This window comes from Equus asinus, chromosome 20, assembly GCF_041296235.1.
Source record: "Equus asinus isolate D_3611 breed Donkey chromosome 20, EquAss-T2T_v2, whole genome shotgun sequence".
Taxonomy (NCBI): domain Eukaryota; kingdom Metazoa; phylum Chordata; class Mammalia; order Perissodactyla; family Equidae; genus Equus; species Equus asinus.
This window is the reverse complement of record NC_091809.1, coordinates 25237351-25265222: the sequence shown is the minus strand read 5'-3', so window position 1 is coordinate 25265222 and position 27872 is coordinate 25237351. Positions and strand designations below refer to the sequence as shown.

General features: G+C 40.5%; 2 protein-coding genes across 12 annotated transcripts in view; one reads left to right on the top strand and one right to left on the bottom strand.

The window, feature by feature from the left end:
- Positions 1–22140, top strand: part of LOC123278616 (zinc finger protein 709-like) — a 154165-nt gene extending 132025 nt beyond the window's left edge. For 4 of the 11 annotated variants that reach the window (XM_070492140.1, XM_070492137.1, XM_070492132.1 and 1 more), the window contains 3 exons: positions 449–5095; positions 13640–13789; positions 20937–22140. The gene's annotated coding sequence lies outside the window, so the exon portion shown is untranslated. Of the gene's footprint in view, positions 1–448; positions 5096–13639; positions 13790–13956; positions 14020–20936 lie in introns of all 11 variants that reach the window. The other 7 variants (XM_070492139.1, XM_070492135.1, XM_070492138.1 and 4 more) reach the window with 4 other exon arrangements.
- Positions 1485–25370, bottom strand: LOC106824399 (TATA box-binding protein-like 2). The gene is made up of 7 exons (XM_044751792.2): positions 25323–25370; positions 22662–22763; positions 11275–11717; positions 10555–10642; positions 8190–8281; positions 4672–4839; positions 1485–1569 (listed from the first exon to the last, which is right to left on the bottom strand). Exons 1-7 carry the CDS (start codon positions 25368–25370, stop codon positions 1485–1487), a joined length of 1026 nt encoding a protein of 341 aa, XP_044607727.2.
- Positions 25371–27872: the final 2502 nt, after the last annotated feature.

Here is a 27872-nt window from a genome sequence, read left to right as displayed (position 1 = left end):
GCCTGTGAGGTATGAATGATTTTTATATTTTAAATGGCTAAGGGGAGAAGAAGAAGAATATTACACGACACAAGTAAATTATATGAATTATATTAAATTCCCATTTCAGAGCCCTTTCCTCTATGCAGTGTCTCCAGCTACTTTCACACACAACGGCAGACTTCGGTTGTTGCGACAGAGACCCTAGGACCTGCCAAGCCTAAAATATTTAGTATTTGGCCCTTTACAGAAAATGGTTTGCTGACCCCTTGTTAGAACATCGTGCAGCCATTAAGAGCCTTCATGAAGAGGTTGTAACAATGAGTTAAGCTACATGTCATATCGGTTGATAAAAAGGCAGGATGTAAAGATGAATGTACACATCAAAATGACATAAGAACATGAAAAAAGTTAAATTGTTTTGGGACTGATGCATGATACATTCCCTTCTACTTTTCATTTTTTCCAGGTATTCTATAATAGCAAAAATTACTTTCAAATGGTGAACAAGCTATTTAAAGGAAAAAGCAAAGCACATGTGTAGCAAAGCACACGCCACCTAAGAGGAGAGAGAGCTGGAAAGGCTTAAGGAGCCTCCAAAAAAAGAAGTCAGCAGATAAAAGGAAGCTGATAAAATAAAACTATTCTCAAAAAAAAAAAAAAAAACCTAATGGAGAACAGATATAAGAAAAAGAAGAAATCAGAGACGGAACACTATAATACACATGAATGTCTGCACTGAAAGGGTGAATCCAGGCCACATGGAAAAGCTCCACTCCACTCTGCAATGAATAAGACCCACGCACCAGCAGGTGTAAAAAGATAAATTGATAGCAATCAATTTTACGGAAGTCAGAAAATAATCTTAGAACTCACCTGTCAACACAACTTTTCCAGATACAAAGATAAGCAACACAACTCGTGGGTTTACCATTCTATAAATAAGGCCAGGAAACAGTTCAGGTTCATAACTGTTAAGATATAAAAGGAAAAAGTTAAAAATAGCACCATTCAACTCCTCTCCCATGAGTGAAGACCCAGTATATTAAAACTGTGTATTAAAGAAGTTTTAAGAAGCTGTTCTACCAAAAACCTTCTGGCCATCTTGATAAAAGTAGTCTTGAGTGTCCTAAGTAGTTTCTCATGGCAGTCAAAACAGAATTCACTTTTGATCATAATATTTTTTTCAAGTGCAAGTCATGCTACGCTATTAGAAATTTGGACATCAGGTTTAATTTATTAAGATCTTGTTGGTTAAATGTTAACCGTCTTTCAAAAACGCCTATCAGTAAAAATATATAAACACATTTTCTAAATTTTCCAAGTTCCCCAATAATAAGCATATTTTGTATGCATTTATGAACTGCTAAAGTTAACATTTTTAGCAGATAGAACCTAAACAACTTTCTAGACCACTGTCATTTGTCTTTGGACAGGTGCTATATAAAGAAAACTAAATTATCCCAAGTTTTAAAAATTCAGAATTTGTTCCTATAAATAGTCACTCACTCATATTCACTACTAAATGGAAGCTGGCTTCTCCAGAGAACAAAGGAGGACAGGGCAAACAACTGCTTCTCCACACGCCACCTAAGAGGAGAGAGAGCTGGAAAGGCTTAAGGAGCCTCCAAAAAAAGAAGTCAGCAGATAAAAGGAAGCTGATAAAATAAAACTATTCTCAAAAAAAAAAAAAAACCCTAATGGAGAACAGATATAAGAAAAAGAAGAAATCAGAGACGGAACACTATAATACACATGAATGTCTGCACTGAAAGGGTGAATCCAGGCCACATGGAAAAGCTCCACTCCACTCTGCAGTGAATAAGACCCACACACCAGCAGATGTAAAACCTCTTATTGGCACCAGAAAGATGCATCACAGTGGTGAGTACTTGTAAAGTACATGGAGATTGCTGCAGGTGGACCTGTCTTTGTGGAACACCACTCTGTCAAGTCAATACTTCTGTCAAGACTTCTACCCACTAGCCACTTCCTAACACTGGGGAGACACGATACTAGCTGGAGCCCTGGAAAACCCCTCTGGGAACTAAGAGGTTTGAGCCAAGAAAGTGAAGGCTGGGGGCACAGAAGGAATGTTTTCGTTTGATCTTCCAACTGAATCTTAGGACTTTAAGAGGGAAAAGAAAAAGCAAAAGTATGTAAATGATGTACTGCATTTGGCTTTCAGAACCGTGGTTTTATGGTACCAGCATAATGATCTCTCGATTAGAGATTTACTTCATTTTATTTTTCTCTGCCTCACTTCATGAGGATGGAGAATAACAAACACCTGCCAATCTCTTGGCCAACCCAACTTCAGCTCATTGTTCAAGTCTCAGCTTAAATGTCACTTTCCTGAAGACGTCTTCCTTGACCCCCACACCTCCCCCATTACATTAAGTATCTATCCTGCTTGATGGTACCATGGCACGCCAATGGGTGTTCACCTTCATACTTACCATATTTCATTATTGTTTTTGGCTTGTCTGTCTTCCTTCCTCCAAGAGGGCAAGGGACCATGGCTGTACTGATTGTCACTATCACTGTAGCATCTGCTACACAGTAGCCCCCTAGATTTTACTAACTTAAGAAATATTTATTATCAGGATAGCTTTGATTTTAAAATTCTTTGAAGGGAAGGGAGAAAAATGCTCAGGGAAAACTGAAAAGAATTATGGCAGAGAAAGATTGACGGAGAAGGTGCCCGATAACAAGGAAGACATTTGTATTATCAGATGCTGATAAATGCAAATTTGTAAAACTTGGGAAATTAAATGAACTTGAGGTTGTAATGTAAGACAAACGTGACCTGATAATTATAACTGATGTGTGCCATGGTCCCCAGAGGGTGACATACAATAAAGGGAGGCCTCATTTTAAAGATAAAACCTGCTGAGAAGGAGGTGTTTCAATACCTCCGTGCCATGAATACACACACTGGAGTTGTAATCTAAGGATGGAGGCTGAAGGGAGAGCATTTGGGGGAGGCAAGGAGGAGACCAGAAGGAGATAGCTGTGGGAACACAAAGCAAGCTTCCTGGCCAAATTTAAAAAGATGGGCGAGATCATAAAATGGGCTCAGAAGGAAGACAGAACAGTGATGAGCCCACTCCAAGTGGCTAAAAGCAGCACATCTGATAAAATTGCCAGTAGGGCAAGATGAGAATTTATCTTTTAGAAAGTGTAAAGGCACTTTACAAGAGGCACTACTATTGTTGATTTAAATCTGATCTGCAAAGATGACAATGTTGGCGAAAAAGAAATGAAATTATACTTGGGAGGAATTCACACATCATTTTAGAGCCCTAAATGGCCAGAAAGGGGAATGCTAAATCTAATATAGACACGTATCTTAGAATGCAGGCAAGGATCTTTCATAGGTTCAGAAAAAGTTGGTTCAGAGAAAGATCCACTGGAGGCCCACAGCTGAGAATCTTAAGATGAGATAGCTCATGTGTTGAGAGACTCTTAAAAATCAAGGTTTTACTACAAATCTACAAATTATCCCAAGATCAAAGAAAGAAAAAGATACCTACAGAGGCAATGTGTCTTGCATGGGGACTTCCCAGTGAATTCAATGGCTACTTCATAGGCACTCAATAAGCCTATGTTGGGAAAACAAAATTGATGCTGAGGAAAAAACATACAATCAAGGGGAAAATAAACACTGCCTGAAGAGTATCATAAAAGCTAAATCTCAGAATGAACTAAAGTTTTTAAAAAGTTAGGAAAAAACAAAGCAATTTTAAACTTCTATTCAGGTCATGTGTCAAAGCACAGCCGTAGGAACCCTATCTACTCTCTTCAACAGAATGATTGCTCAAAGGCACAGAAAAGGAGAAATGCTGAGTGAAAGGAATTAAGTTCAAGCCAGATCAAGAGAATTGAAGAGCATCTGTGATTCTAAGCCAGTTCAAGGGCCTTGGCCCAAGTGTATATCCCAAGGGGTGGTGAGATTTGCTGTTGATCAGTCAAGGTCCATCACTGCTCTCCAGGCCTCACTACCAAAGCAGTTGAGGGAGGAAGAGGAGGGGCATTTGCTGTTGGGATGGGAAGCTGACATCTGAAGAAGCCAGGCAGGCTGGAGATACTCCCCGAGGAATAAAAATATGCTAAGGAAGATATTGTGGTGGGGGCTATAGCTACACAGACAAAAAGAAAAGCCTCAAACTCAGCAGGACAAAAACTGGATAGGATTGCCTTCAAAGAATGTGCTGTGGCCATTCTTTGTCATCTTCTCTCCAACCCTTTCTCTTCTCACCTGTTGTCAGCTCCTTCAAACTTGCCTACTTCATCTCATACCCCTTCTCCTCCTGCCATTGCCACCAGCAAGCCAGGTGTGCCTGTTTTAGAAATCTGTACATCAGTGGGTCTCGACATGTGGGCCTCTGGCCAGCAGCACTGGCATCATCTGTGAGCTCGTTAGAAATGCAAATTCAAGCAGTCTCTGGTGATGTGTTTTAATAAGCTGTCCAGGTGATTACTATGCGATTTAATTTTGAGAATCAATATTTCAAAAGATTGGACACATATGGTAATCAATGAGGACTTAGGCATAGCATCTCAACTATTTCACCTACTGTATCTTTAAAAACAAATTATACTTTCTCTGAAAGATACATTATATCAGCAGCCCATAATACAACTTTAATATCTTGGTAAACTCAAAGTTAAGTTATATAACACTCATACCTACAGAACTGCTGATGGGTTAGCACCAAACCTTCCAGCCTGATGGGAAATCTCACGTCACAGCTTCCAACCAGGTTCTGAATTTTAAAATCGAGGAATCTGGCAGGGAACCCAAGCTTCTGTATCACACGAGCAAACTTTCTCGCTGCAAGTCGAGACTGCTCTTCACTGGGGAGGGGCAAACACGTGAAAGAAGTCTTAATCACCACGTCCTCTATACTCCTTGTCCTGTGTTCACACACTTCTGATTGTATTTTCAGCATCTGCACCACGCTTATCTTTCAGTGGACACTGCTAACCTGTAGACTCAGAGGACAAGGACCTACCTCCTCTACGTTTGTCCCTAGCACCTAGTACAACGTACAGTTGTGGAACTGAATCATAAACAGATTTTTGTCTCAATTCGTCATCTCTCACATACAAGGTATTTTTCTTCTTTTACTTGTTTTAAATGTTAATAGGTAGAATTCACTATTCCACTGGGTCTCAAAGTGTGTGCTCAGATCAGCAGCAGCATCAGTACCTGAGAACTTGTTAGAAATGCAGAGTCCCAGGTCCCACATCAGATGTGCAGACACTCTGGAGATGGGGCCCTCCATCCGTGTTTTAACAAGCCCTCCAATGATTGTGATGCTCACTAAAGTTTGAGAACCATCTGTCTGGTCTACAAGTGTGTGCCATTTAGATGGGAACAGCAGCAACAAAAATAAGGACACATGCATACAGAAGAACTCAACATGAGGACGTAAGATAGGTGCCAACTGAGGAGTATAGACAGGATGTCAGGACTTGGGTGTTTATGAGACAAATGGTAAAACAAAAAACCCCTTAATATATACTTCAAAACCTGCCCAATTTTGCTCAGTCTTTCTCACACAATTGTCATTCAACTCATATCCAATATGAGAAAGAAATTCAACCTGACTTTGTGGCCATGTTCTTCTAAGTTCTTCCCACCCTAAATCCATGTCAGCAAATGTGAAGCCCTGAGATTTGAGCTTTATATTTCACTAGATACTTTTCAATGGTCACTGCCAAAACAAAGCAATGAGTCATAGGGGTTGCCAAACAGGGTGAGCAAATCATGTCAACTGTGCCCTCTCTCACAAGTTGTCCCCATCTTTCAGTTGAAAATCAGACGCAACTGAAAGGAAAGCCAGATTAAACTTGTCTCCCGACCAACGGAAGTGGTTGATTCTCTTTTCCATCTAGATCCTTCTCAATTGCCCCTTTTATGTGTATTAATTATTTCACATACTTCACTTCACGTTGAATCTCCTCATCTATTTCTAACTCCTGAAATGTCCCTAGCAAGGCCTTGAGGCCAAGTTAGCAGTGAAATAAATTGTTTCCATTTTGAAAAACATTTCCCCTAAATGACCATTACATTTCCGATAGTGTTAGTGTTTATAAGGTCAAATTTCAAGAGTTCGCATAGCCCTGTAATTTCTTGGGCTATTAACTGTGACTATCACACAGAAATTCCCATTCAAACAACTAACAGTTAAAGTCTGCATACATGCTTTTGTACAAACATTAGAAAATAAAGAACCTTGAAATGTCACCACCAGTGATGATTCCCACTGGTAAATTTGACCCTTCTGCACTTTTCCTATGCAAACACAGGTATCCCTCACTATGCAAACCATGGTTATTACAACTAAAGAGAACAGGTTTGGATAACTTTTTGGAGATAATTCTGACATCTCTTAACGCTAACCAAACTTTCACAACTCTCTATCCAAAACTCAAGAACCAAATACTTGTTATCTCTTATTATCTGAACTCACTATCCAAGCTTTCAGGACCAGATTTTAGGAACCAAATAAATTCAGACAGGGAAAGATACCCATGAACGTGTGTCTAATATGAGCATATTTTAAAGTGAAAGTTGGATAATAAACCTACAATTTAATTGCCTGCCCCCCTGAATGTAACACGATGGGACCATCTTTCTAATTCAATATATGTGTGTGTTTTAATGGCTAAATAAAAGTTTATTTTATGATCTAATCAAAACCCTATTACTAGATGTTTGTTTTCCCAATTTTAAACAATGCTGAAATGAACATCCTTGCAGATATCTTGCAGAGCTGTCTCCATTAAAAATGGAGATTTCTAGGTCAAAGGACACACAGATCAACAGAAGAGCCCAGAAATTTACTCGGACACATGTAAAGAAACTAACATGTAAAAACAGGTAGGGGAAAAAGGGAGTAAGAATAGATTCTTCCATAAACGTATTGGGGCACTGACTGGCCATTTGAAAAAAAATTATTTCTCTTCGATTGAAATAAAATTCTAGATCTGCTCTGCCCAATATGATAGGAACTACCCACATGTGGCGATTTAAATTTAAATTAACTAAAATAAATTATTCAGTTCCTCTGTTGTATTAGCTATATTTGTGCTCAGCCACATGTGACTAGTGGCTACCACAATAGACAGCAGAGATGGAGAACTTTTCCATCGTCTAGAGAAAACTCTAGATAAATCAAAACATCAATTTCCTTTCTTCAACACAAAGCAGGACCTAAAAAAGGCCAGAAAAATATATGGAGGTCAATGTTTATGTAATGTTGTGCATGGGGAATGCCTTCCTGAGCGTGAAGCTAAATGTTGAAATTATAAAGAAAAAAATTGGATAGACTGACTACACACAAATGTTTAATTTTGTTAAAAAAATCGTAACACTATTAACATTAATCTGAGAAAAGTATTTACAGTACAAAATGGTGGAAATACTTAACTATTAAAAGACAAATATCTGCATAGATTATTGGGCAAAAGACACAATGGGCAGTTTATCTGCTTATGAAAAGTTAGTGTCACTAGTAAATCAAAGATATGTCAGTAGAACAACGTAACTTTTTTGCCATTCAAGTTGGCAAATATAAAAAAGAATATGAACACCCAGTGTCCCGAGAAAATGAACACTTCATACGTCTCTAGAGCAAGAAGAAATTGGTATAACCTTTCAGGGGGACAATTTGCTACCCACCTTTTAATACCTAGAGGCAAGGGCTGCTCTTCCACTACCACTTTAGGTGACAGGATCTACATGAGCACAGGGCACCTCTGCATGACACCCAGGAAAGAAGAGCCTTTCAAGAGATGCCTCCTGAGCTAATGCTCAAGCCCATGGTCAAGAAATGTCTAATTGCCCTCCTTCAAACTCTGTTACTCATTTATCTGCAATAAGGAAAGTACACAAAAACTGCTTCCCCAGGTTTATAGCAGGCTTTATCCCCACTGTAGCTTCTTTTTAAAATATACCTTCAAAACAAGATGTACCAGCCTAGCGAAGCCTCCTCTGTTTAACGGGAGGGACTGTGAAGTAGGATATAAGTATTATAAGGCTGAATGTTTTTAAGCCAAAATTTGGCATATCATGAATTTAACTCTTCAGTAAAGAAAATATTATGCTTCTACCATGTGTTTTAGAACATTAATGCTATCCTTCCTTGCTTTAATACTGAATTACTTGTCTGGCGGTGGTGGAGGGGGGTTCCTCGTACCTTCTGGCTCCCGTGCAGACTATTTTCCCGGAGCTAAATATGAGGGCTGTTGTCCTGGGCTCGCGGATCCTCATTATGACAGCAGCAAATCTCTACACACAGAAGCCAAAAAGACAATTAGCCTCTGCCAGGAGTTAATACCATTCCAGTTGAAAGGCTGAGCTGGACAAGAAAACAGTCTTGAATAAACTGAAATTGGATGGGAAAATTAGAAAATGTCTGGGTCTATTCCCCCACATTAATATTAACATAAATGATCGTGATTCTAAAATGTATTTAGAAAAAACAGGTAAGAATAATAAAAGTAAACCTGAAATAGGAGTGTCTGTTATGTTTCAGGCCCTATGCTAAGGGCGTTACACGTTTTCTCTCATTTATCCTCACGCCAGGACTAAGTCTAGTCCAGTACTATTCCCACTTAGTGCACAGGGAGACTAAGTGGTTATTTAACCTCCCACACTACACAGGAAATGGTAAAGTTGAGATTTAAAATCACCACTAACCTGACTTTGTGCTTTTTACTTTGAAATACTTCCTTTTTCTTTCAAAGAATCGTTGGGGGAAAAAAAAAGTATGAAGTTTGCTAGAAGCTCACCGAGACTCTAGAGCGTACTAAAAAGCAGCCAAAATATAGAATAGAATATATATATTGATAGGCATGCTGAGGATGAAGGACAAAAAGTTGATTTGTTAAGTTCTTGCCTGCCGTAGTTCTCCAAGTGTGGTCCTCAGACCAGCAGCATCGGCAAGGCCTCCAGGTGGTGCTGAGCAGGGGAAGGCTGAGAGCTACTGGCCCACCACACTGACATATGACTGAATGACCTGCTTCTCCTACTGGTCCTACACAGATACTTCCTTTCCCTTCCCTTCTTTCCCCCAGAAAGCTGGGGTGGAAACTGGGGTTGGCACTGTGCGAGACCACCAGTTCCCTGGGCCAAAGCTAGTCCACAGGACCATAGATCACTCCACAGGCTGGTAATTTCAGATCTGAAGCATTAACAGACAGTAAAAGAACCTGCAGAGTTGGTCCAGTCCTCTTAATGTTTTCCAAGTGTTTCCTAAAAAGATAGCACTCTCACCTGGTAATCACTTTGTCCAATTCTTAAGGTAGGTTAAGCGCCAAGCCAGAATTTCTTTGGCTGTCAAGTCCAAGTTTGGACATATCCAGTACATCAAAATAAAATGAGGGGAGAGCTAAGGATGATGCAGAATAAAATATACGTAAAATGCAGATTGCTCAGCAGTGTGGTCAATCATTGCTGCAGCCATAAGAATCCTAGCTCATCACTGTGTTCCTGTTCTCAACATAGGCAGCTATAGGAAATACGAAAAGGAAAGCTACATTGCACTGGGGTAACATTCAGGTAAGATTTAAATTCAGATGTCAGTAACAACACTACCACACCAGGAAAACAGCCACCTAATCCATAAATAGGTGATACTGGCAAAGTCCTCTGGATGCCTACTAATATGATCTTTGTCATCTAAATTCATGAATCCCTACATCACCCAAGACAGTGAACTTTTTCCCAGTGAGGACCAGACCTTATTCATCTTTGTACTCCTAAGCACAGAGCCACCAAATCATGAAATGTTGATCGAATTAACAAGTCTACTTCCTAGGTGAATAGACCACTGAAAATGGGATGCCTGGCCTTGGAAAGACACAAGATAGACTAGATCTTATTTCACTTTGGGGGGAAAACAATCTTATATTAGTAAGTAGAAGCTTGAACTTTAGGGGCCGGCCCCATGGCTGAGTGGTTAAGTTCACGAGCTCTGCTGCAGTGGCCCAGGGTTCGGATCCTGGGCGCGGACATGGCACTGCTCGTCAGGCCGCGTTGAGGCAGCGTCCCACATCCCACAACTAGAAGGACCTGCAACTAAGATCTACAACTATGTACCAGGGGGGATTTGGAGAGATAAAGCAGGAAAAAAAAAAAGAAGCTTGAACTTTACACTTAATCTTTCTCAAATAAGAGAAACTATAAGTGGAAACAAGCATCAGCTAGATGGGACAACACTTGGAAAAATTATTTCCAGAATTATGACAACGTTTTAAGAAAGTTAGCATCTCCATAGTCAGGCTGAAAATCATAATATGGGGAATTCTTTTGGGATGACAAGGGGAACATCTCCACTTGTAAGAGCTGCTCAGTCACTGCTTTATTCAGCACCGAGAATGAGAATATTTTTCAAAACTTCAAAACAGAATGAGGCAATTAACCTTTTGAGTTGCCAAAAGCTTTTTACTAACAAATTTTTAAAAAAATATATGTAAACAAAGGAATGGGCCAATATCATGATCATATGAGGAAAGTAAATCTAAAAAGCAGCTAATTGTTGGAAAACTGAGAAATCTTACCTTTGGGTTATATTCTGCATTTCTTGCTTGCAAAGCTATTTTCTTCAGATCCAGTTTACAGGCCAGGTTTGCAGTGGAAACTACATTCCTAAAGAAGTAAGTCAATTTAGAAAACTATATCAGATATAAAAAGTAAAAAAGAATTAAAACATTAACTTCCTCATTTCCTAGGTTATTTCTTGGTGACTTCCTAGGGGGAGAATTATTCTAAATGTGGATACATAGTAATACGGTCCCTAGCAAAATGTAAAAATCCAAAAGCACTAAAATAGCTGTTTCTAAAATTTCACTAGATGACTAAAATTAAAATTTTAATACTTTTAAAATTACATTTGACATCTGTTTCAAAATTATGCCTCAAAAATAGAAAGTGCCATATGTCAACTTGCAAATCAAATTCAAGTTTCCATCTTTTTATTCTTTGTGTTCATCTAACCCTAACCACAATTTTCAGCCGCTTCAGTACTTTAGTATAAACAATACAATCCTTCGAGAATGTGGGTATCAACTCTTAACTCCCTCTTAGGAGATCAAGTATTAGCACTTCATTTTACAGATAATGGATTATGGCTTTAGACAGTTTGGTTAAGAACTCATAAAACAAAGAAGAATGGAATCCGAAATTCTCTCCCTTACACTATTCTGAAATTAGTGGTCATCACATTCAGGAATATAAAATGCACACCCAGACGCATAATTTTACAACACCCCAAAACTTACTGTAGTTGAGGCACAGTTCCAGAACATTCTGAAACAGAGGTCATTGGTGTCATGGGAGTTATGGATGCCAGAGGCAAGAAGGTTGATTTCTCAAGAGAGGGCTGGACCGAGTCAGCATCACCAGGGTGCAGATGAGAATGGGAATTTGACAACCTGCTGTTTAGGTCCGGGCCAGCATCCTGTTCACTGGGTAATGGCTGACTTGGAGTTTTACAACTTTCTTCAATTTCATGCTTGCTTCTAGCGACAGCTGGGTCTTTATTTTCTTGGGTAAGTTCATCCGATAGGAAGCTAAGATCCACCGATGAGAAATCACCAGATGCTTCTTCGACCTCCTCAAGAAGTGAACTAAATGCGGTCTCCGGGGTGGATGAATTAGGCATGAACACATCGAAAGGCACAATTGAGCTGGGCAGGGGTGACCTGGGCTGGGTGAGGTCATCCTAGACCGTTCCCAAAACAGACAGACAAAAAACAAATAGAATGTCACATCACACCAACGGGATACACGGTGGCAGGCAGGCACCCTGTGCAGGGTGAGAGGCCATTCGAGCTTCTAGTCAGGCCCCACCTCTTTGCACGAAGTCTCACGGAAGCTCTGTGTTAGGGTAATAGCAAGCACACTTAAAAGAAACAAGAACGCATACCTTAACATGCAGAAAGAAAGCATTTTTTATAAAATATTTGTCCTACTTTAGTTGATCCACAGTAGGATACCACTCTGGACCCAATTTTGTAACTCTGTGGCTTTTGTAACTTTTCTAACTCTCTCCATTGAGCCATGGTGCTCTTAATTGTGTGTACTTTGAAGAGAATAAGTTTACTGTTCTCTAAGTTGATTATAAACTCCACTTGATTTAAATATTTTTTAGAGTTTTAAATTCATATTTTAAAGAGAAGGACAATAAGTGAAGGAAGGTTAAGATACAGTCCTGAGTGCTCATCAAGATTCCACTAAAGAGCCATCATTATTCCTTCCTGTCCAAGAAGAGATAAGAAAACATCCTAGTTACACGGATTCACGATAGGAAAAAAAGTTATTGAAGCTTAAATGGCAAGAATAGTTTAAATCAGTGTCCAGTCCAGGGAAGGCTGCTCAACTTTCCTTACCATCCACTGAGGGAAGGAGGCGGTAACTGAGGGAAGCAGCTAATGTAAAATTCATGGGCTTTGTTATAGAAAAAACTGGTTACCTTTGTACATATATTACCACCTGCTGCACCCAAGTTGCAGGCCTAGATTCTAGACTTTGAGCACCGCCTGCAGGATGACCTCATCCCTTAGAAGATCTTTCTCCTGACAACTGAACAGTCATGAATGCCTCGTGTTGCGTCTTCTCAGTGACAAAGCTACCTCAGCTGAGAGAAAATGTCTGGCTAGATCCTATTGCATTGCTCTGTTACCACAAGCCCAGCAGATGGCAGGGGTGACTGATTGTTCAAAGAAATAAGACTTTTGAGCTTATTTCATTTTGAATTAATTAGCCTCCATCTCCCCTGCTACAGTATGGTCCTGAGAAAAGTGCGGTGGGGACAGTGGCCCTGATTCCTCTCCATTGTTTCCTTGGCTTCTCCTGTCCTAGCTGGAAAGGATTTCAGCCATCAATTTACGTTAAACGACTAATATCTGCAACAACCAGTGTCTCCCCTCTGTCTCCACATTACACCAGAGGACAAAGCTCTCACCCAAGGAAACAAAACTTCAGAAAGGACTCTAAGGCAAGGGCAACAAGATATTGAAGGGAGATGTTCTGTGGTGATGGAAACTTGGCAGCCCCCTTGCGAGTAGTGACTGCATCTTTGGCCTTGTATCTGAAGAAACTTTTTGTTAAACTCTTACTGCAGGACCATCAACTCATCTTTCCCAGAACCCCCTCCTGCGTGGGCTCTCCTTTGCTATATTAAATGCTATGGGACGTCACTATTTCTACCGTTGGGGCCCAGGGCAGGCCACCCCAAAACATCCCACAAGAGCGCATTGATTATTTTGAATTAAAGTTACTTGAAAAGCAAAAAGGGCATTCTGACCCTCCTGTCTCTGTTCCTCTGAGATCTCCCACACGAAACGTACTCTTCTTGCATCCTTATCACCGAGCTACAAATTCAGGGTTGAGAAGCCTATATAAACAAGTCTTGCTAATTTACACCTCAAACCTAAACTCTGCTTAAATTCGTCACAAATTACATAGCTCAAACCTTAGTTTCTGTCCCGTCATTCCTTAAATTTATTGCTTCTTTGTGTAAAATATATATATATATATACTGCCTTTGTTCATTCTCTATCATTTTTCTATGATCTCCAATACATACGTATTAAACTGAGTTTTTCTCCTATTAATCTGGTCTTGCATCAATTTTATTACTAGTCTAGCCGTAAGAGCGCAAGAAGGGGAGAATTTCCCGCACTCCGACAGTTTCGGTGACCCAGCCAGGAGAATCACCAGCTGAGAAACTGCTTTCTCCCCGAGGCTGCTGCAGCTAAAAGATCCTGGACATCTACACAAGCCATCAAGAAGGTAAGCCTTCTTACCATGTCAGCCTCCCAGATCTCTGTCTGCAGAGTCTGATGGGAATGAAAGGGGCGCGAATTTCTTTTTCTCTAAATTTAGATTAGCAGGAGAAAATATTTGTGAAACTCGTTTTGTGGACGAGTACCCTTGATTTTGCTGATCTTCTTCTCCAGAGATGATCTTCAGTCTCCACAGCTGGAGGATGCACCTGCATCTGGCACGCAACCAAGTAGACGGTGGGTCCAAGCTCGGGGAAGCTAAACACCCTATTCTGTTCAAAAATGGAAAAATGTGCTTTCCTGTGTTTTGGAATAGCTGCTTAAAATAGGGCCCCTCATGGTTCTCAGGCTAACTCTGGCAGGGGACTCTCTGGATGTGGTGAGGACGGCATCCTTCATGCTCTCCTTTGGGGACACCTCTTGCTTCCATGGTTAAGCCATTAAAAGGCTTGTTGATAGAAGAGCTGAGAGCACATAATGAGTTTTAGAGATCTTCACTTTGGGTCAGATCCTTGGAGAACTGAGCTGTAAACGTTAAGGCTCCAGCCTTCCTTGGCTAATGATTGTGTAAGTTGTAAGAGTTCTTTCATCTCTTAAGTGTTTTCCTTGTATTTTGAAATGTTATCTTTTTTCTAATGATAAGGTAGCCTGGACCACAGCATCTGGTAATAAGTTGTAAAAACATGACATTTTTGTTGTTCAAAGTTTTCAAATAGCAAATATTTAGTTCTGAATAGGTTTTATTCCAATGAAAATAACGTGCATTTTCTTTAAAGCCAAAGGACAAGGAAAAAAAAGCCTTTTAATGCATTTTCTTAGAATGTATATGAAACAGCATTCACACATTCAGCATCTGTTAAGTATCATACTGTGTGCCAGGCCTGTGCTGGTGCCATAAATAAAAAGATTCCTTCAGTAGGAAAAAAAAAAAGGCTTATTGGTTTGAGTCACTATTAAGATCCTAATCCTACTTGTCAATGGACAAATGATGGACCCTTTAAACTAGAAAAACTTCTAAGTTGGAAAAAAATTTTTTTAGAGAGCACTCATATTGGTATAATGGCTAGCACTGAGACTCACTTAAAAGGGAAAGACAGAAATTAGGACAGAAATCAAAGTCCACTCAGACCCCTTATTTACCTGCAGACATTTACAGATATTGTAAAAAACAAACAAACAAAACAACACATCAGGACATTGGAAGTACAACTGTCCATCACTTCAGAAAAAGGGAAAGTATATAACAGCTAGACTTTGGGGCACCCTAACAAGATGAGAGAACAAAACATTTATATTTACTACAAAAACCCAACGTAAAATCTCTTTCTTAAAATCCGGGCCCATCTGCCTATTTTAGCTTCCTTTGCCTTCAAGAGTTACAGAGAGCACCCCAGCCTAATCTCTACGAGTACATAGGTTACTCACGTAAATAGAAAAAGCCAGAAAATGAATTTAACAGAAGCACCCAGGGCTGGCAGTAAAGCTCGCTTTGCTGGGCTCTATAATCAGGGTCTGCTAGCTTCAGGCCTTCCTGTGTAATATCCTTTGCTGATATATCCTAGAACCCCTTGCTGGGGAATTCAGGCACCCTGGACAACAGCCCTTTGAGCTCCACTCAATGGCCATTCTCTGACGCCCAGTCAAGAGAGGAGAACATTTCATGTTGTTCCTTCCTTTCCAAACCCAGACTCGCCGGTTACTGACCCTTTCTCTCCCAGGGATAACTATCACCTTCCTGCCTGTCTCACTTTGTGTCCTAGGAGCTTGACTTAACTTTCTGCCTGCCTGGGACATGCAAGCTGACAGTCCTTTCTTTGAGTTATCTTTGGGAATGACTCTGGATCTTGGAAAAGTAATAACCTTTATGGACACCTCTTAGGTCCATGGAGTTGTTTAACACTACCAGAAATGTTTATCCCAGTTGAAAACTGACAAGATATTTACAAGGATTTTTTCCCCCAGGAGTTCTGTGGTTAAAAATTGGCCAAATTGAAAGCTGATATTTGGAGCCTGATAGGATTTTTTTAAAGGCCTTCTTCCCTAAGTTAAAATAAAACTATGTACCCAGAGGAAAAAAACAAATTAGGGATAATGTAATTGGATGGGTAGATCAACCTATGATGTCATTTAAGTTACAACCCAATTTCTGAGGAACTGAGAGCAACTGTCCTTATCTTACAAATCTTTGCAAAACGGAAAATGCAGCTCTAAAAGCAGTTCAGATTCCACCCATTCCTTTTCATCAATCCTAAAACCTCTCCAATTTATCTCAAAAGACAAACATTTCTGGGAACTCTTATTTAGATCAGCCCCAATTCCTAAGACTGAAGGAAAAATTACCCCAAAACTCCTAGGAAAAAAACTTGCATTATTTTCTCTGTCCTTTAAAGTTGTAAATTTTACCCTGTCTAGAATGTAAACACCCCAGAAGATAACAGCCCACAATTTCCTGAGACTACCAGGCCAGCTCAGTCAGAAAAGTCTGAAGTTTAAAAAAAAAAAAAAAAAAAGGGAAAAATGTTTCATTTTAAATGCAGGCTGCTGGAGAGGCTCTTTTGCCCCAAATCTAACTCACAGCCTCCTTGTCTAAGGCAAATATAAATCTTAAAAGTCTTCTCCACAAATATTAACCAAAAAAAAAAAAAAAACACTTCTAAATAGGTAACCTTAATTTGTTCCATCTGCTAGAGACACAATTATTTATAAACTAGTGAGTTTTGTATTGTACCTATGGCTGAAATTTTAAAATAAAAGCTATAAGATCTGTTGTGTCTGTCTCTCTATGTATGTTATAGATAAAGCATTTTTCTACCTCCCCATGGTATTATCAAAATTAATTTCTAAAGAGCTCTAAGTAACAAAGTAAGTGCTTATATAAATTATTTCTAAATATAATAGAAACTAATCCAAATGTTTTCCAAGTTAACATGATACAAAATAGTTTTTGGTAAACGAAAGCTTGTTTAAGTTTGTTGACTAATTAAAATAGGTATGTCTTCAGAGTTATCAGTATTACATGCAACTTTCATTCTACCTGGGCTATTAGTCAAATAAGCTCACATTATCTCCATTACAAAATTTGTCAACAAAAAAATTAACTTGAGAAGATGTCTTATGAAGTTTATGAATAATCTAATTGTTAAGAACAAATGAATTATACAGATGTTAATGCACTAAGAATCTTTAGATGCAACAATTATGTTTAATGGTATGTGCACTTAAAGATAACTTCCAGTCTTTTTGATGGCTTAAAACTTTAGAATTTTACTAGCTAAGGTTGAATGATGAAAAGTTCATTGAATATCTGGATCATTTCCAGGTAAGATAAAATGATAAAACACTAATTACTGAACAGAGGTTTATCTCCTTTTGGCTTCTTATTACATAAAAACTAAAAGATGAATTTGGGTCTATTAAAAAATATGTCTTCTGCTTTACTGGAAGATTGCACTACGAAAAAATGTTTCTAGAAATTATAAGATGTATTCATAAATGTGCCAGCCTAAAGAATATGGGTATAACATACAGTTCACAATTGCTTACTTCTTAGTTTTTACTAGAAATTAAGGTTTCTAAGGTTAAGAATTCTAACGGAGGGGCTGGCCCCATGGCTGAGTGGTTAAGTTCACATGCTCAGCTTTCGCAGCCTGCAGTTCACCGATTTGCATCCTGGGCGTGGACCTACACACTGCTCATCAAGCCACGCTGTGGCGGTGTCCCACACAGAACTAGAATGACTTATAACTAGGATATACAACTATGTACTGGGCCTTTGGGGAGGAAAAAAAAGGAGGAAGATTGGCAACAGATGTTAGCTCAGGGCCAATCTTAAAAAAAAAAAAAGAATTCTAATTGATATATGTAATTAAAGCTACTAAAAATAATTTAAAAATCTCTATGCAAGGAAAATAATACTTATGTTTTTGGTTAAAAAAAGGTATGAGGAATGGAGATGCATTTTTGATGAGGAAAAAAAATTAATTGCCCCAAAATAAAGCTGGTTATTTCTGAATAAAAAAGAACAAGGGACAAACTAAAATGGACGCAGAAAGTTATGGAAGGTTTATAGAAAAGAAATCTTTGGGAAGGGCTTTTATGTGTGGTCAGTGCTAACTAAAATTGGAATGAATTTAATTAAGTGAATGAGTTTTAATATCAAAAGTAATCTGGCACAAAATTAAAATACGGTTTTCTTGTTAAAAAAAAAAAAAGAGAGAGAGAAAGAGGTGCCAGCCCTGTGGCCGAGCAGTTAAAGTTCCATGCACGCCATGTCAGCAGCCCAGGTTCCCAGGCTCAGATCCCAGGCATGGACCCACTCCACTCATCAGCCATGCTGTGGAGGTGTCCCACACACAAAGTAGAGGAAGACTGGCACGGATGTTGGCTCAGGGCTAATCTTCCACATACACACATACACACACACACACATACACACACACACACACACACAAAACAAAAAAGAGAAAGAGGAAAGTCTTACCTTGTGTGTTCAAGTTAACGAAAATTAAAATATCTTAAGAATTTTAAAAATAAGCTTTAATATCAATAATGTATTTGTATAAAACTGGAACTTAATTTTCTTTTCATTTCTTAAAAGAACAAAATATTCTTAGAATATTAGTCTGCTGATAAGAGATTATGAAAGGTTCTTCTTTACCTTTTTGTGTTTTATCAGAACTATTTTGTGCTTTATGTTAAAAGCTGTCTTTTCTATTAAAAAGAGCTAAGGTTTTGCAGCAATGTAACCTTCTATGTTTGTCTTTGAAATCTTTTTGTCATTTTGATTAATTAGATATTAAGTTTCATAATAATCTGTGATCCTATTTAGGCAAGTGTTTTCAAACTTGATTTTTTTTGAGGAAGATTAGCCCTGAGCTAACATCTGCTGCCAATCCTCCTCTTTTTGCTGAGGGAGACTGGCCCTGAGCTAACATCTGTGCCCATCTTCCTCTACTTTATATCTGGGATGCCTGCCACAGCAAAGCTTACCAAGCAGTGCCATGTCCACACCGGGATCCGAACTGGTGAACCCCGGGTGCTGAAGTGGAACATGCAAACTTAACCTCTGTGCCATCTGGCCAGCCCCACTTTGGTATTTTTTGACTAACTTCCCAAAATCAAATTCTAAATGAAGTCAGTCTTGACCTCTAGCTAACTTTGTGATTCTTTCCAAGGATTCCTGAAACATTTCAAAAGATTTGCTCTTTCTTCTTATAAAGAGAGGGATATGAAACTAATTAAGCTTATGTGATATGTTAAATTACACAGGAAGCATTATCAAATAAGAAATTTACATTAAGCCTTCTTTATGTCGTAGCTGTTTATTTTATGAGTTCCAGAAATTATGTGAAATTCCTGGAAGTCCAATATGTCCTGGTATAAAATGTTGGCTGTCATCAAAATTGAGGTTCACCAAAAGGACTGAATCTAAATATAAGAAAAGCACCTTTGCTGACTTTCCTGCAAAGGCAGCAACAATAGACTCTAGAAAGGTTATGATACACGTGGATGAAGTTCATTATACTTCTGCAAAAATAATTGACCCCTCCGCCATTGCCAGACTCTTGCCATCCTGATGTCCTGGTAACATGGCAACAGGCTGCTGAATCAGAAAAATTAAGATTAGTACACAATAGCTGTAAACTAAACGAACAGTCAGGGCTATGGGAAACCCAAGATGGCCACTTAGTTCTTTCCAGCTTCCTGGAAAACCCCATTTTTCAGTTTTTACATTCCTTCACCCACTATAGGAAAAGCTATTTCTGTCCCCAGAGGCCTCAGAACTCCCTCTGGGCCCTCTGAACATTTTCAGTTGGACTTCATTCAACTGCCATTTCGTATGAGTTGTCAATATGTTCTTGTTGTCATATGTGTGTTTTCTGGATGGGTTGAAGACTTCCCTTGTCACAAAGCTGATGACCTCACAATGGAAAAGAAAACTGTTAGAAAATGTGTTTCCCACTTGGGGTGTACCTTCCACAATCTCCAGTGACTGAGACACCCACTTCACTGGGCAAGCCATACTAGCCTTAACAAAAACCTCACAAACTTCTTGGAATTATCACTGTCCCTATCACCGTCAATCATCAGGCAAAGTTGAGAGAACTAATAGAAAAACTGGATTCAAACAGAACAAGAATTACATCAGACTAAATGAACTGATGATGATTATAATTTGAGACTTTTTGTCTGAAATGTTATTTTTTAATCTCTTGTTTTTCCAGTTCTAAGAACATTTTTTTCCTTCTTTTCTCTTAAGCTATCTATGACTTACAGCAATTTGGTGAATTATACCTTTGTAATGTAAGCAGAATTGAAACAATTACTTTTCCTCTCTACTTTATCCCTCCAGAATTCAGAAACTCAGTATTATTATTTTCATGGCAATATATTTATTTGCCTAAGTTCAATAGGAATCTGTTCTCCTTATAACAGGACACAGTTGGAAACAATGGTTATATTACCAAGGCTTTGTCTGGAATGTCATGTTTAAGAGAGATGTGCATAAACTTAGCTATGACCAAACAGCTTTAAGGAATTAAGGTTGATTTTATGAAGCCAATAAAGTGCCTTGGAGGAAAAAAAAAAAAAAACCCACACACCCCTGGTACCTTACTTACAGGGTTCCTGACAGCCTAACCAGGTAAGTAAAAAGGTCACTTCCTGGCAGGTACAAGAACCTCAAGAAATGTTGGGAGCCTTACGAAGAGAAGAACTGACCAAAATCTATAGGTATTGCAGGTGGAATATTTGGCTTGACTTCTTAGCCTTGAGAGGCTATTAAAAGTTCAATCTCGAGATTCCTTACGAAAAGTTCCATCAAAGCAAATTTTTAAAAGCCTATAGCATCAATCATTATTTGTGCTGTAGTTATGTAAATAACTGAGACAAGTTTATTGAAACTAAACTTATTTTGCAAGCAAATTAGTCTTAATTTGACTATCTTTGATCAAAATGAGGGTGATTTTATAGAGAAAAATTATGTTTCAGTAGAAACCATAATACATACTTGTGGATATTAGATTCTAGTGCTGTTAATTTTCTTTGAAGTTTTGTTATTTACGTAAAAACTGGAGTGGATCCTAAATTTCCTTCTGGTTTCCTCCAATATTTGACTACAACTCTCCAAACTAACATTTACAATTTTTCTCCAGCTTTTGACTTGGAATCATTGAGAACTAAAGCTGCCCTTCTTCCCTGAAGCTTTGCAAACTGAAGCTGAATGACTTGCTATGAATTTGAGAGACCACCACACAGCCTGTGTTTAAACAGCCTTCATGCCTGTTGCTGAGTGAGCATCTCAGGAAGTTTACCTGAACCCCTGATGACATTATCAGAGACATTTCAAACTGCAAAAGATGCTTTGGCCCTGACATCTAGAAACCTTCTTGACTGGCTGCCTCCTGGGCTCAGAAACTGGCTTATAATTTGCTGTAACCATTAATCATTATTTTTCTTTGTTTCCATAGAAATGCCTCTTATTAAATACCTGATTGCTTGTACCATAGACCTAATTTTGGGAGCCCACCTGCCTCACTGTCTCATAAAATGAGACACGACTGTTTAATTGAACTGAACTTTTTTTTTTTTAAAGATTGGCACCTGAGCTAACATCTGTTTCTAATCTTTTTTATTTTCTTCTTCTTCTTCTCCCCAAAGCCCCCCAGTACATAGTCGTATATTCTAGTTGTAGGTCCTTCTGGTTGTGCTATGTGGGATGCCACCTCAGCATGGCTTGAAGAGCAGTGCGTAGGTCTGCACCCAGGATCCAAACCAGTGAAACCCTGGGCGGCCAAAGTGGAGCACATGAACTTAACCACTTGGCCTTCGGGCCAGTCCCTGAACTGACCTATATTCAAGACTAAAAGATCAACTCAATGAAATAATGGAACAATCTACCATGTCAACTTTTAATATGTGAAGCTTCCAGGGAAGTCTCAGAGGAGGGAGCTACTGGGGCCCAATCCAGGCTGCCTCCAAATGTCCCACAATAGCATGCTGACTATTCAGAATTAAAGTTACTTGAGAAGCAAAAAGGGCATGTCCTGCTTCTGTTTCCCCTGAAAGCAGGAAATGAATCTCCTGCGTGAAGGGTGCTCTCCCTGCATCCTTATCACTGAGGCAGGGCATTCAGAGTCCAGAAGTCTGCGTAAACACCCCTCACTAATTTCCTACCTCAGGCCCAAACTGTTTAAATTCCTAATTATGTACCTCAACCCTAAGTTTCTGTCCTGTCATTCCTCATAAACTTGTTTCTTTGTGTGAAAGGTACATATACTGCCGGGTTTGTTGACTCTCCAAGCATCATTTTCATGATTCTCCCATGGATATGTAATTAAATTGGGGTTTTCCTGTTAATCTGGTCCTGTGTCAATTTCATTATTAGTCAGCCCACAAAGCACAAGAAGGAGCCGAATTCCCCCTCCTTGACACTACGTCAGCACTAATCCTTGTCTGTTTAAAAAATGGCCCCATTCCCAAATAAGTTGCTCTCTTGCTTTTGTTTTTGAAGAATCCTTCCTCTCTTTTCTACGATACTTCACGCTAAAGATGTTTTGAATTATAAAAAAAGCCAAAAAACAAAACCAAAAAATCTTCAGAATCACAAACTGAAAGAAGCCACAGGTGCCTCCAATTCCCATTTTCAGTTCACACAAGACCAAGTTCAAGTTCTGCTTGGCAACCTTGGGCAAATGACTTCACCTCTAAGCTTCTACTTTTCAGCTGAAAGCTGGGGAGAATCAAGACCCTCTTAAGGTCGCTAGGAGTTTTATAAGAGATAATAAAGGCAGAGCTCTTGGGCGCAGGACTTGGCCCTCCGCAGCTGGGCAGGGACGCGGGTCCTGTCTCTGAGACAGTGGCCACCCTCCCAGGCTCACCTGTGCGGCGCGCTGGTCCAGGTAGAGCTCCAGGTACGTCTCCTCCTCCATGGGCAGAGGTCCCACCACGGGCAGGGCTGCGAGCAGGGACAGGGAAGCGCCCTAGCGAGTCGAGCTGCCATTTATCAGCCCACAGCCCACGGGGAGGCGGGCGGGGGCGGGCCCTCCTGGAGCCTCAGGCCGGCCTGGTCCACAGGTGAAGAGATGAGCCAGGGAGGGAGATGGAGGAATTAGCGCCAGGCCCACGGGGCACTAGGAAAGGGAGGGCTGGGGCTGCGAGGGGAGGACACGGGAGGATGCAAGAGGGCGGGAGGGAAGGGCTCCTCACCAGGGTGACATCACAGCACCTGAGAAGCCCCTGGACCTGCAAATCTGGAGATTTCCTTCTGGAGTAGCTGCAAATGCTGCCTTTGCCTCCTGAAGGAGAGGAGGTCTGGTGTTAGCATAAAAAGTGAACGCGTGGGACAGTGAGAAAAGAAAGGATTTTTTTCTAAGTGAATTTTTATTTCTAATCCTGAGCAGGGCGAGTGGAATTTGAGGCTCCTGACCTAGTCAGGTGTAGTGCTTTTATGCTCTAATTACTTCCCCCCTTCAAAGCCCAGGTGGTTCTCCTCCAGTCACAGAATTCCGGCTAAAGCCGCATTCAAAGGAGGGTGTTGCTGCAGAGTTAGAGTGGAGGCAGCTCGAGAAGAGAATGCAGAACCAAATATTCAGAGAGCTGCCTCTTTCTTGACATTATTATTTTAACTTTCAAAGTCTCAGCTTTCCTAAGAACTTAAATGTGCCGAATGGTTCGTAAATGTAATCTACACTTTTTATGTGAGATATTTCAAAATGTACGTGGACACACACATAAAATGTCTCTCCTACTAGACTCTAGTGGGAGCAGGAATTTTGATGACTTGTCTGTGTGTCTCTGTACCAAGCTCATGGATGAGCAAGAAAACTTGATGGGTGGGTGAAACTGTTCTCAGAATGGAGAATGGGAAGCACGCATCAGTGGAGGGGGATGAAGATGGCTGTAGCAATCAGGTCACAAGAGGAATCTTATAGAATTTCTAGTCAAGAATATAGGAAACATTCCGATAATGCTAGAGTTGTATATAATGGTTTATAATGGTATATAATTATGTTAAATGAGATAGCCTACAAAAAATGTGCCTGGCTGGTAGCTTCAACATTAGCTTAGTTTTGTTATTAGTTATGGACTGAATTGTGTCCGCCTTCTGCCAAATTCATGTGCTGAAGCTTGAATCCAATATGGCTGGTGTCCTTATAGGAAGAGAGAGAGACACCAGGGATGTCTATGGACAGAGAGAAGTGCCATGTGAGGACACAGTGGGAGGTTGGCCATCTGCAGGCCATAGAGAAGGGCCTCGGGAGAAACCACATCTGCTGACTCCTTGCTCTTGAATTTCCGGCCTCCAGAAGAAACAGAGAAAGGGAAAAATCGATTTCTGTTGTTGAAGCCACTCAGTCTGTGATATTGCTAGGGCAGCCCTCGCCGACTGATACACAGACTTAGTAATGGTCTTATGTGGTAGGCAGAACTCTGAGATGGCCCCCCGAATTCCCGCCCTCTGATGCAGACACAGCTTCTCCAACTTATTCAACCGCAAATCTAGGTGCTGCTCTGAAGGGGTTTTGCAGATCTAATGAAGGTCCCAAATCAGTCAACTTTAAGAAAGAGAGAGAGATTACCCTGGGTGAGCCTGAGCTAATCAGGTGAGCTCCTAAAAGGAACTGAGCTCTTCCTTGGGAGGGAGATTCAAAGCTTGAGGACTTCCCATGAGGGAGACTCCATTCCCGGCTTTGGAGGTGGATGGAGCCATGTTGCAAGGAAGGTGGCTGCCCTGTAGGAGATGAGAGTGGCCCCCATTTGACAGCCAGTAAGGAAATGGAGCCCTCAGTCCTGTAGCTGTGAGGAGCTGAATTTGGCCAACAGTGACAAGGAAAGGAGCCCCAGGAAGGAGGTCGGCCTGGCCCATACCTTCATTTCAGCCTTGTATGCCCTCAGCAGGGAATTTAGTCATGCTGGGCCCAGACTTCTGACCTGTAGAACTGGGAGCTTGTAAATAGCTGTGGTTTTAAGCTACTAAACTTGTGGTAATTGGTCACCCTGAAATAGAAAATGAAGACATCAGATTATGGGTAAGAGATAGGGACGCAGATTCTCAGTGATCTGCAGTGAAAATGATAAAGCAAATGAATAAAATGTGAACAATAAGCAAATCTGGGTAAAGGGTACATTGGTGGTTCCTTGTACTGCTTTTATTTTTGTAAGTTTTTTAAATTTGAATTTATTTTCATGTAAAAAGTTTCAAAACAAAAGATGAGCGACTGTTTTTGTGGATGTTTTCAGTTGTTTTGGTGAGAGTTAATTTATCCAAAATCGTAAATTGTTCTACAGTCACGCATCACTTAATCATGGGGATACATTCTGAGAAATGCGTCATTAGGCTATTTTGTCATTGTGCGAACATCCCAGAGTGCACTTATACAAACCTAGATGGGATAGCCTACTGCTTTACTATTTCCCAGACTGAACAGGGAAGTCTGACCCGGATGACAGCCACCTGCCCTTGCCGTGCCCAGCAGATGAGGTTTGATGACCTTTGCTTGGGGAAGTGCATGTAATGATCACAGCTTCTGTCTTCTCACCGAACTCTGCTTCATACACGCCTCGCCAAAATATGAATCTTTGCTCATGCTTGCACTTGCATGCTGGATAATTAGCGTCAAGTGGGGAATGACTCTCAACACTGCCTTTTCCTCCAAGAATTCACATTGAAAAATAATGTCATTCTGGCAGACATGCTCTGGGAACTTGAAATATGCTTACATTTATTATTAAAATCAAGTAAACTTCTGGGAATGCAGCTGTTTTCCCGTGAAGGGTCTGCCTCACTGTTTGTCACCTGAGAAATGCAAGAAGAAGGCCGTTATTTTCATTCACACCTTCGACATCAAGTGGCCCTCCCACCTGCAGCTGTGGAGGGAGGAAGTGTGCCTTTCCCGCTGTGTGGACGCCCGTGAGGGGGCGGTGGAGGACAGGGATCAAGAACCTGAACCTGAGAGTTAGATTTCAGCTTGAATCTTTGCTTAATCGCATGCAGGAATTGTGATTTTAGGTAAGTTATTTAATATCTATAAGCCTTAACTTTCTCCCCTGTGAAATGGGGCCGATCATAGGTCTTCCTAGAGCTGTGGGAAGGATTACGTGGGATAACCAGTAGAGCACTTATTACAGTGTCTGGCACATAATGAGCACCTAGTCAATGGCGGTGGGGTTGCTAGGAATATTATCTGTAGCCAGGAGGGAGTGACTACCAGCCCTCAATTCTCTCTCTCTCTTTTTTTTTAATTTGGTGAGGAAGAGTGTCCCCGAGTTAACATCTGTGCCAATCTTCCTCTATTTTATGTGGGATGCCACCACAGTGTGGCTTGATGAGCAATGCTAGGTCTGCACCCAGGATCTGAACCTGTGAACCCCGGGCCGCCAAAGCGGAGTGCGTGAACTTAACCACTACGCCACCAGACCAGCCCCAGCCCTCAGTTCTAATAGTGAAAATCTTCTAGAAATCTTCAGACTATTCTAAAGCAAAGGACAGAACCATCCATCAAGAACTTTGGCCCTTTAGAAGGCAACTTTACAAAATAGCCCATGGGGTTACGTGGGGGAGATTATGGTGTGGAGAGAGAAGAACTGGCAGTAACACTAAAGGCTTCCAAACTCCTGAGAGGCCCTCACCGGGCGCAACCTATGGGAGGAGGCCAAGGTCAAGGTGAGTCAGCACCCTACCCAGTTCACATGAGATGGCTCCCTAGGGCCACTGAGTCACTCTTCCCTTAAATCAGGAGTCAGGCCCCTCCCCCACCCAATTTCCCTTTCTATTTTGGAGTCAAGTCAGTGCCAGGAGTTACAGTGGGAATAATATAATATAATACAATTACCATGATGACAAGCCCGGAAATGATGTTCTTTATGAAAATGAATTCTCCTTTGGATAAGCTGTACTTACTCAGAAGGCCCCTGAGTGGCAGGTCTCCAGGTGGTGCTTCTTGTAAGTCAAAGGGAGTAACTGTTGGCAGAAATGTCTTACCAAGAAGAGACTCTCCATCCCTGGGGAAGACCTGAGCATTTCACTGTTGCTGGGGAGTTGGACAGAGGACTCATTCCCTTCATAACATTTCCAAACACATCTCTGTGTTAACTTTTCTTTTTCTTTGAGTAATCGGCTTCTCAGTCTTTCTTTCTTTCTTTCTTTCTTTCTTTCTTTCTTTTTTTCTTTTTGGTGAGGAAGATTGTGACTTAGCTAAGATCTGTGCCAGTTTTCCTCTATTTTGTATGTGGGATGCTGCCACAGCATGGTTTAATGAACCATGTGCAGGTCCACACCCAGCACCTGAACCTATGAACCCCAGGACACCAGCAAACTTAGCCACTATGCCACCAGGCTGGGCCCTGTGCTGAGTATTTTATTTCAAGACAACTTATGTCATTTTTCCCTGACATGGTCACTCATCTGTTAGTCTGTGCAAGATACTCCTTAGATACCACAGAGGATACAGAGGTGCCTGCCTTTAGGGAGCTTACAGTATCGTAGGGAAGACGACAACAACAACAATAATAATAATGATACTGATAGCACTTATTGATGACTTACTGTGTCCAGGCACTGTTTTAAGTCCCTTAAAACTTCTTTTTATCAAAACAATGCTATAAGTAGATGGAATTATCATCTCAGTTTTAAAGATGAGGAAACAAACTTTTACTTGATGAGGCCTGTGAAGTTAGGCATCTCACTCAAAGATAAGCCCTACGTGCAAACACACAAAGATACAGCGTAGATGCAGGCAGATATCTTGGCAGTTTATAGGAGGGAAAGAGTACTTCCTGTGCATAGGCATCCGAGGATACTTCACAGAGGAGGTGGCAATAGAGCAAAGTCTTGAAGGGTACAGGAGTTGAATTGTGGCCCCTTCAAAAGCCATGTTCTCCCAAAACCTGTGAATGTGAGCTTATTTGGAAAAAAGAGTTATTGCAGTTGTAATTAAGTGAAGGAGCTGGAGATGCGATCATCCTGGATTTAAGGTGGGCCCTGAATTCAATGACAGATGTCCTTATAAGAGAAGGGCAGAGGGAGATTGGAGACACAGACGCACAAAGAGAAGAAGACCACGTGAACATGAAGGCAGAGACTGGCAGCC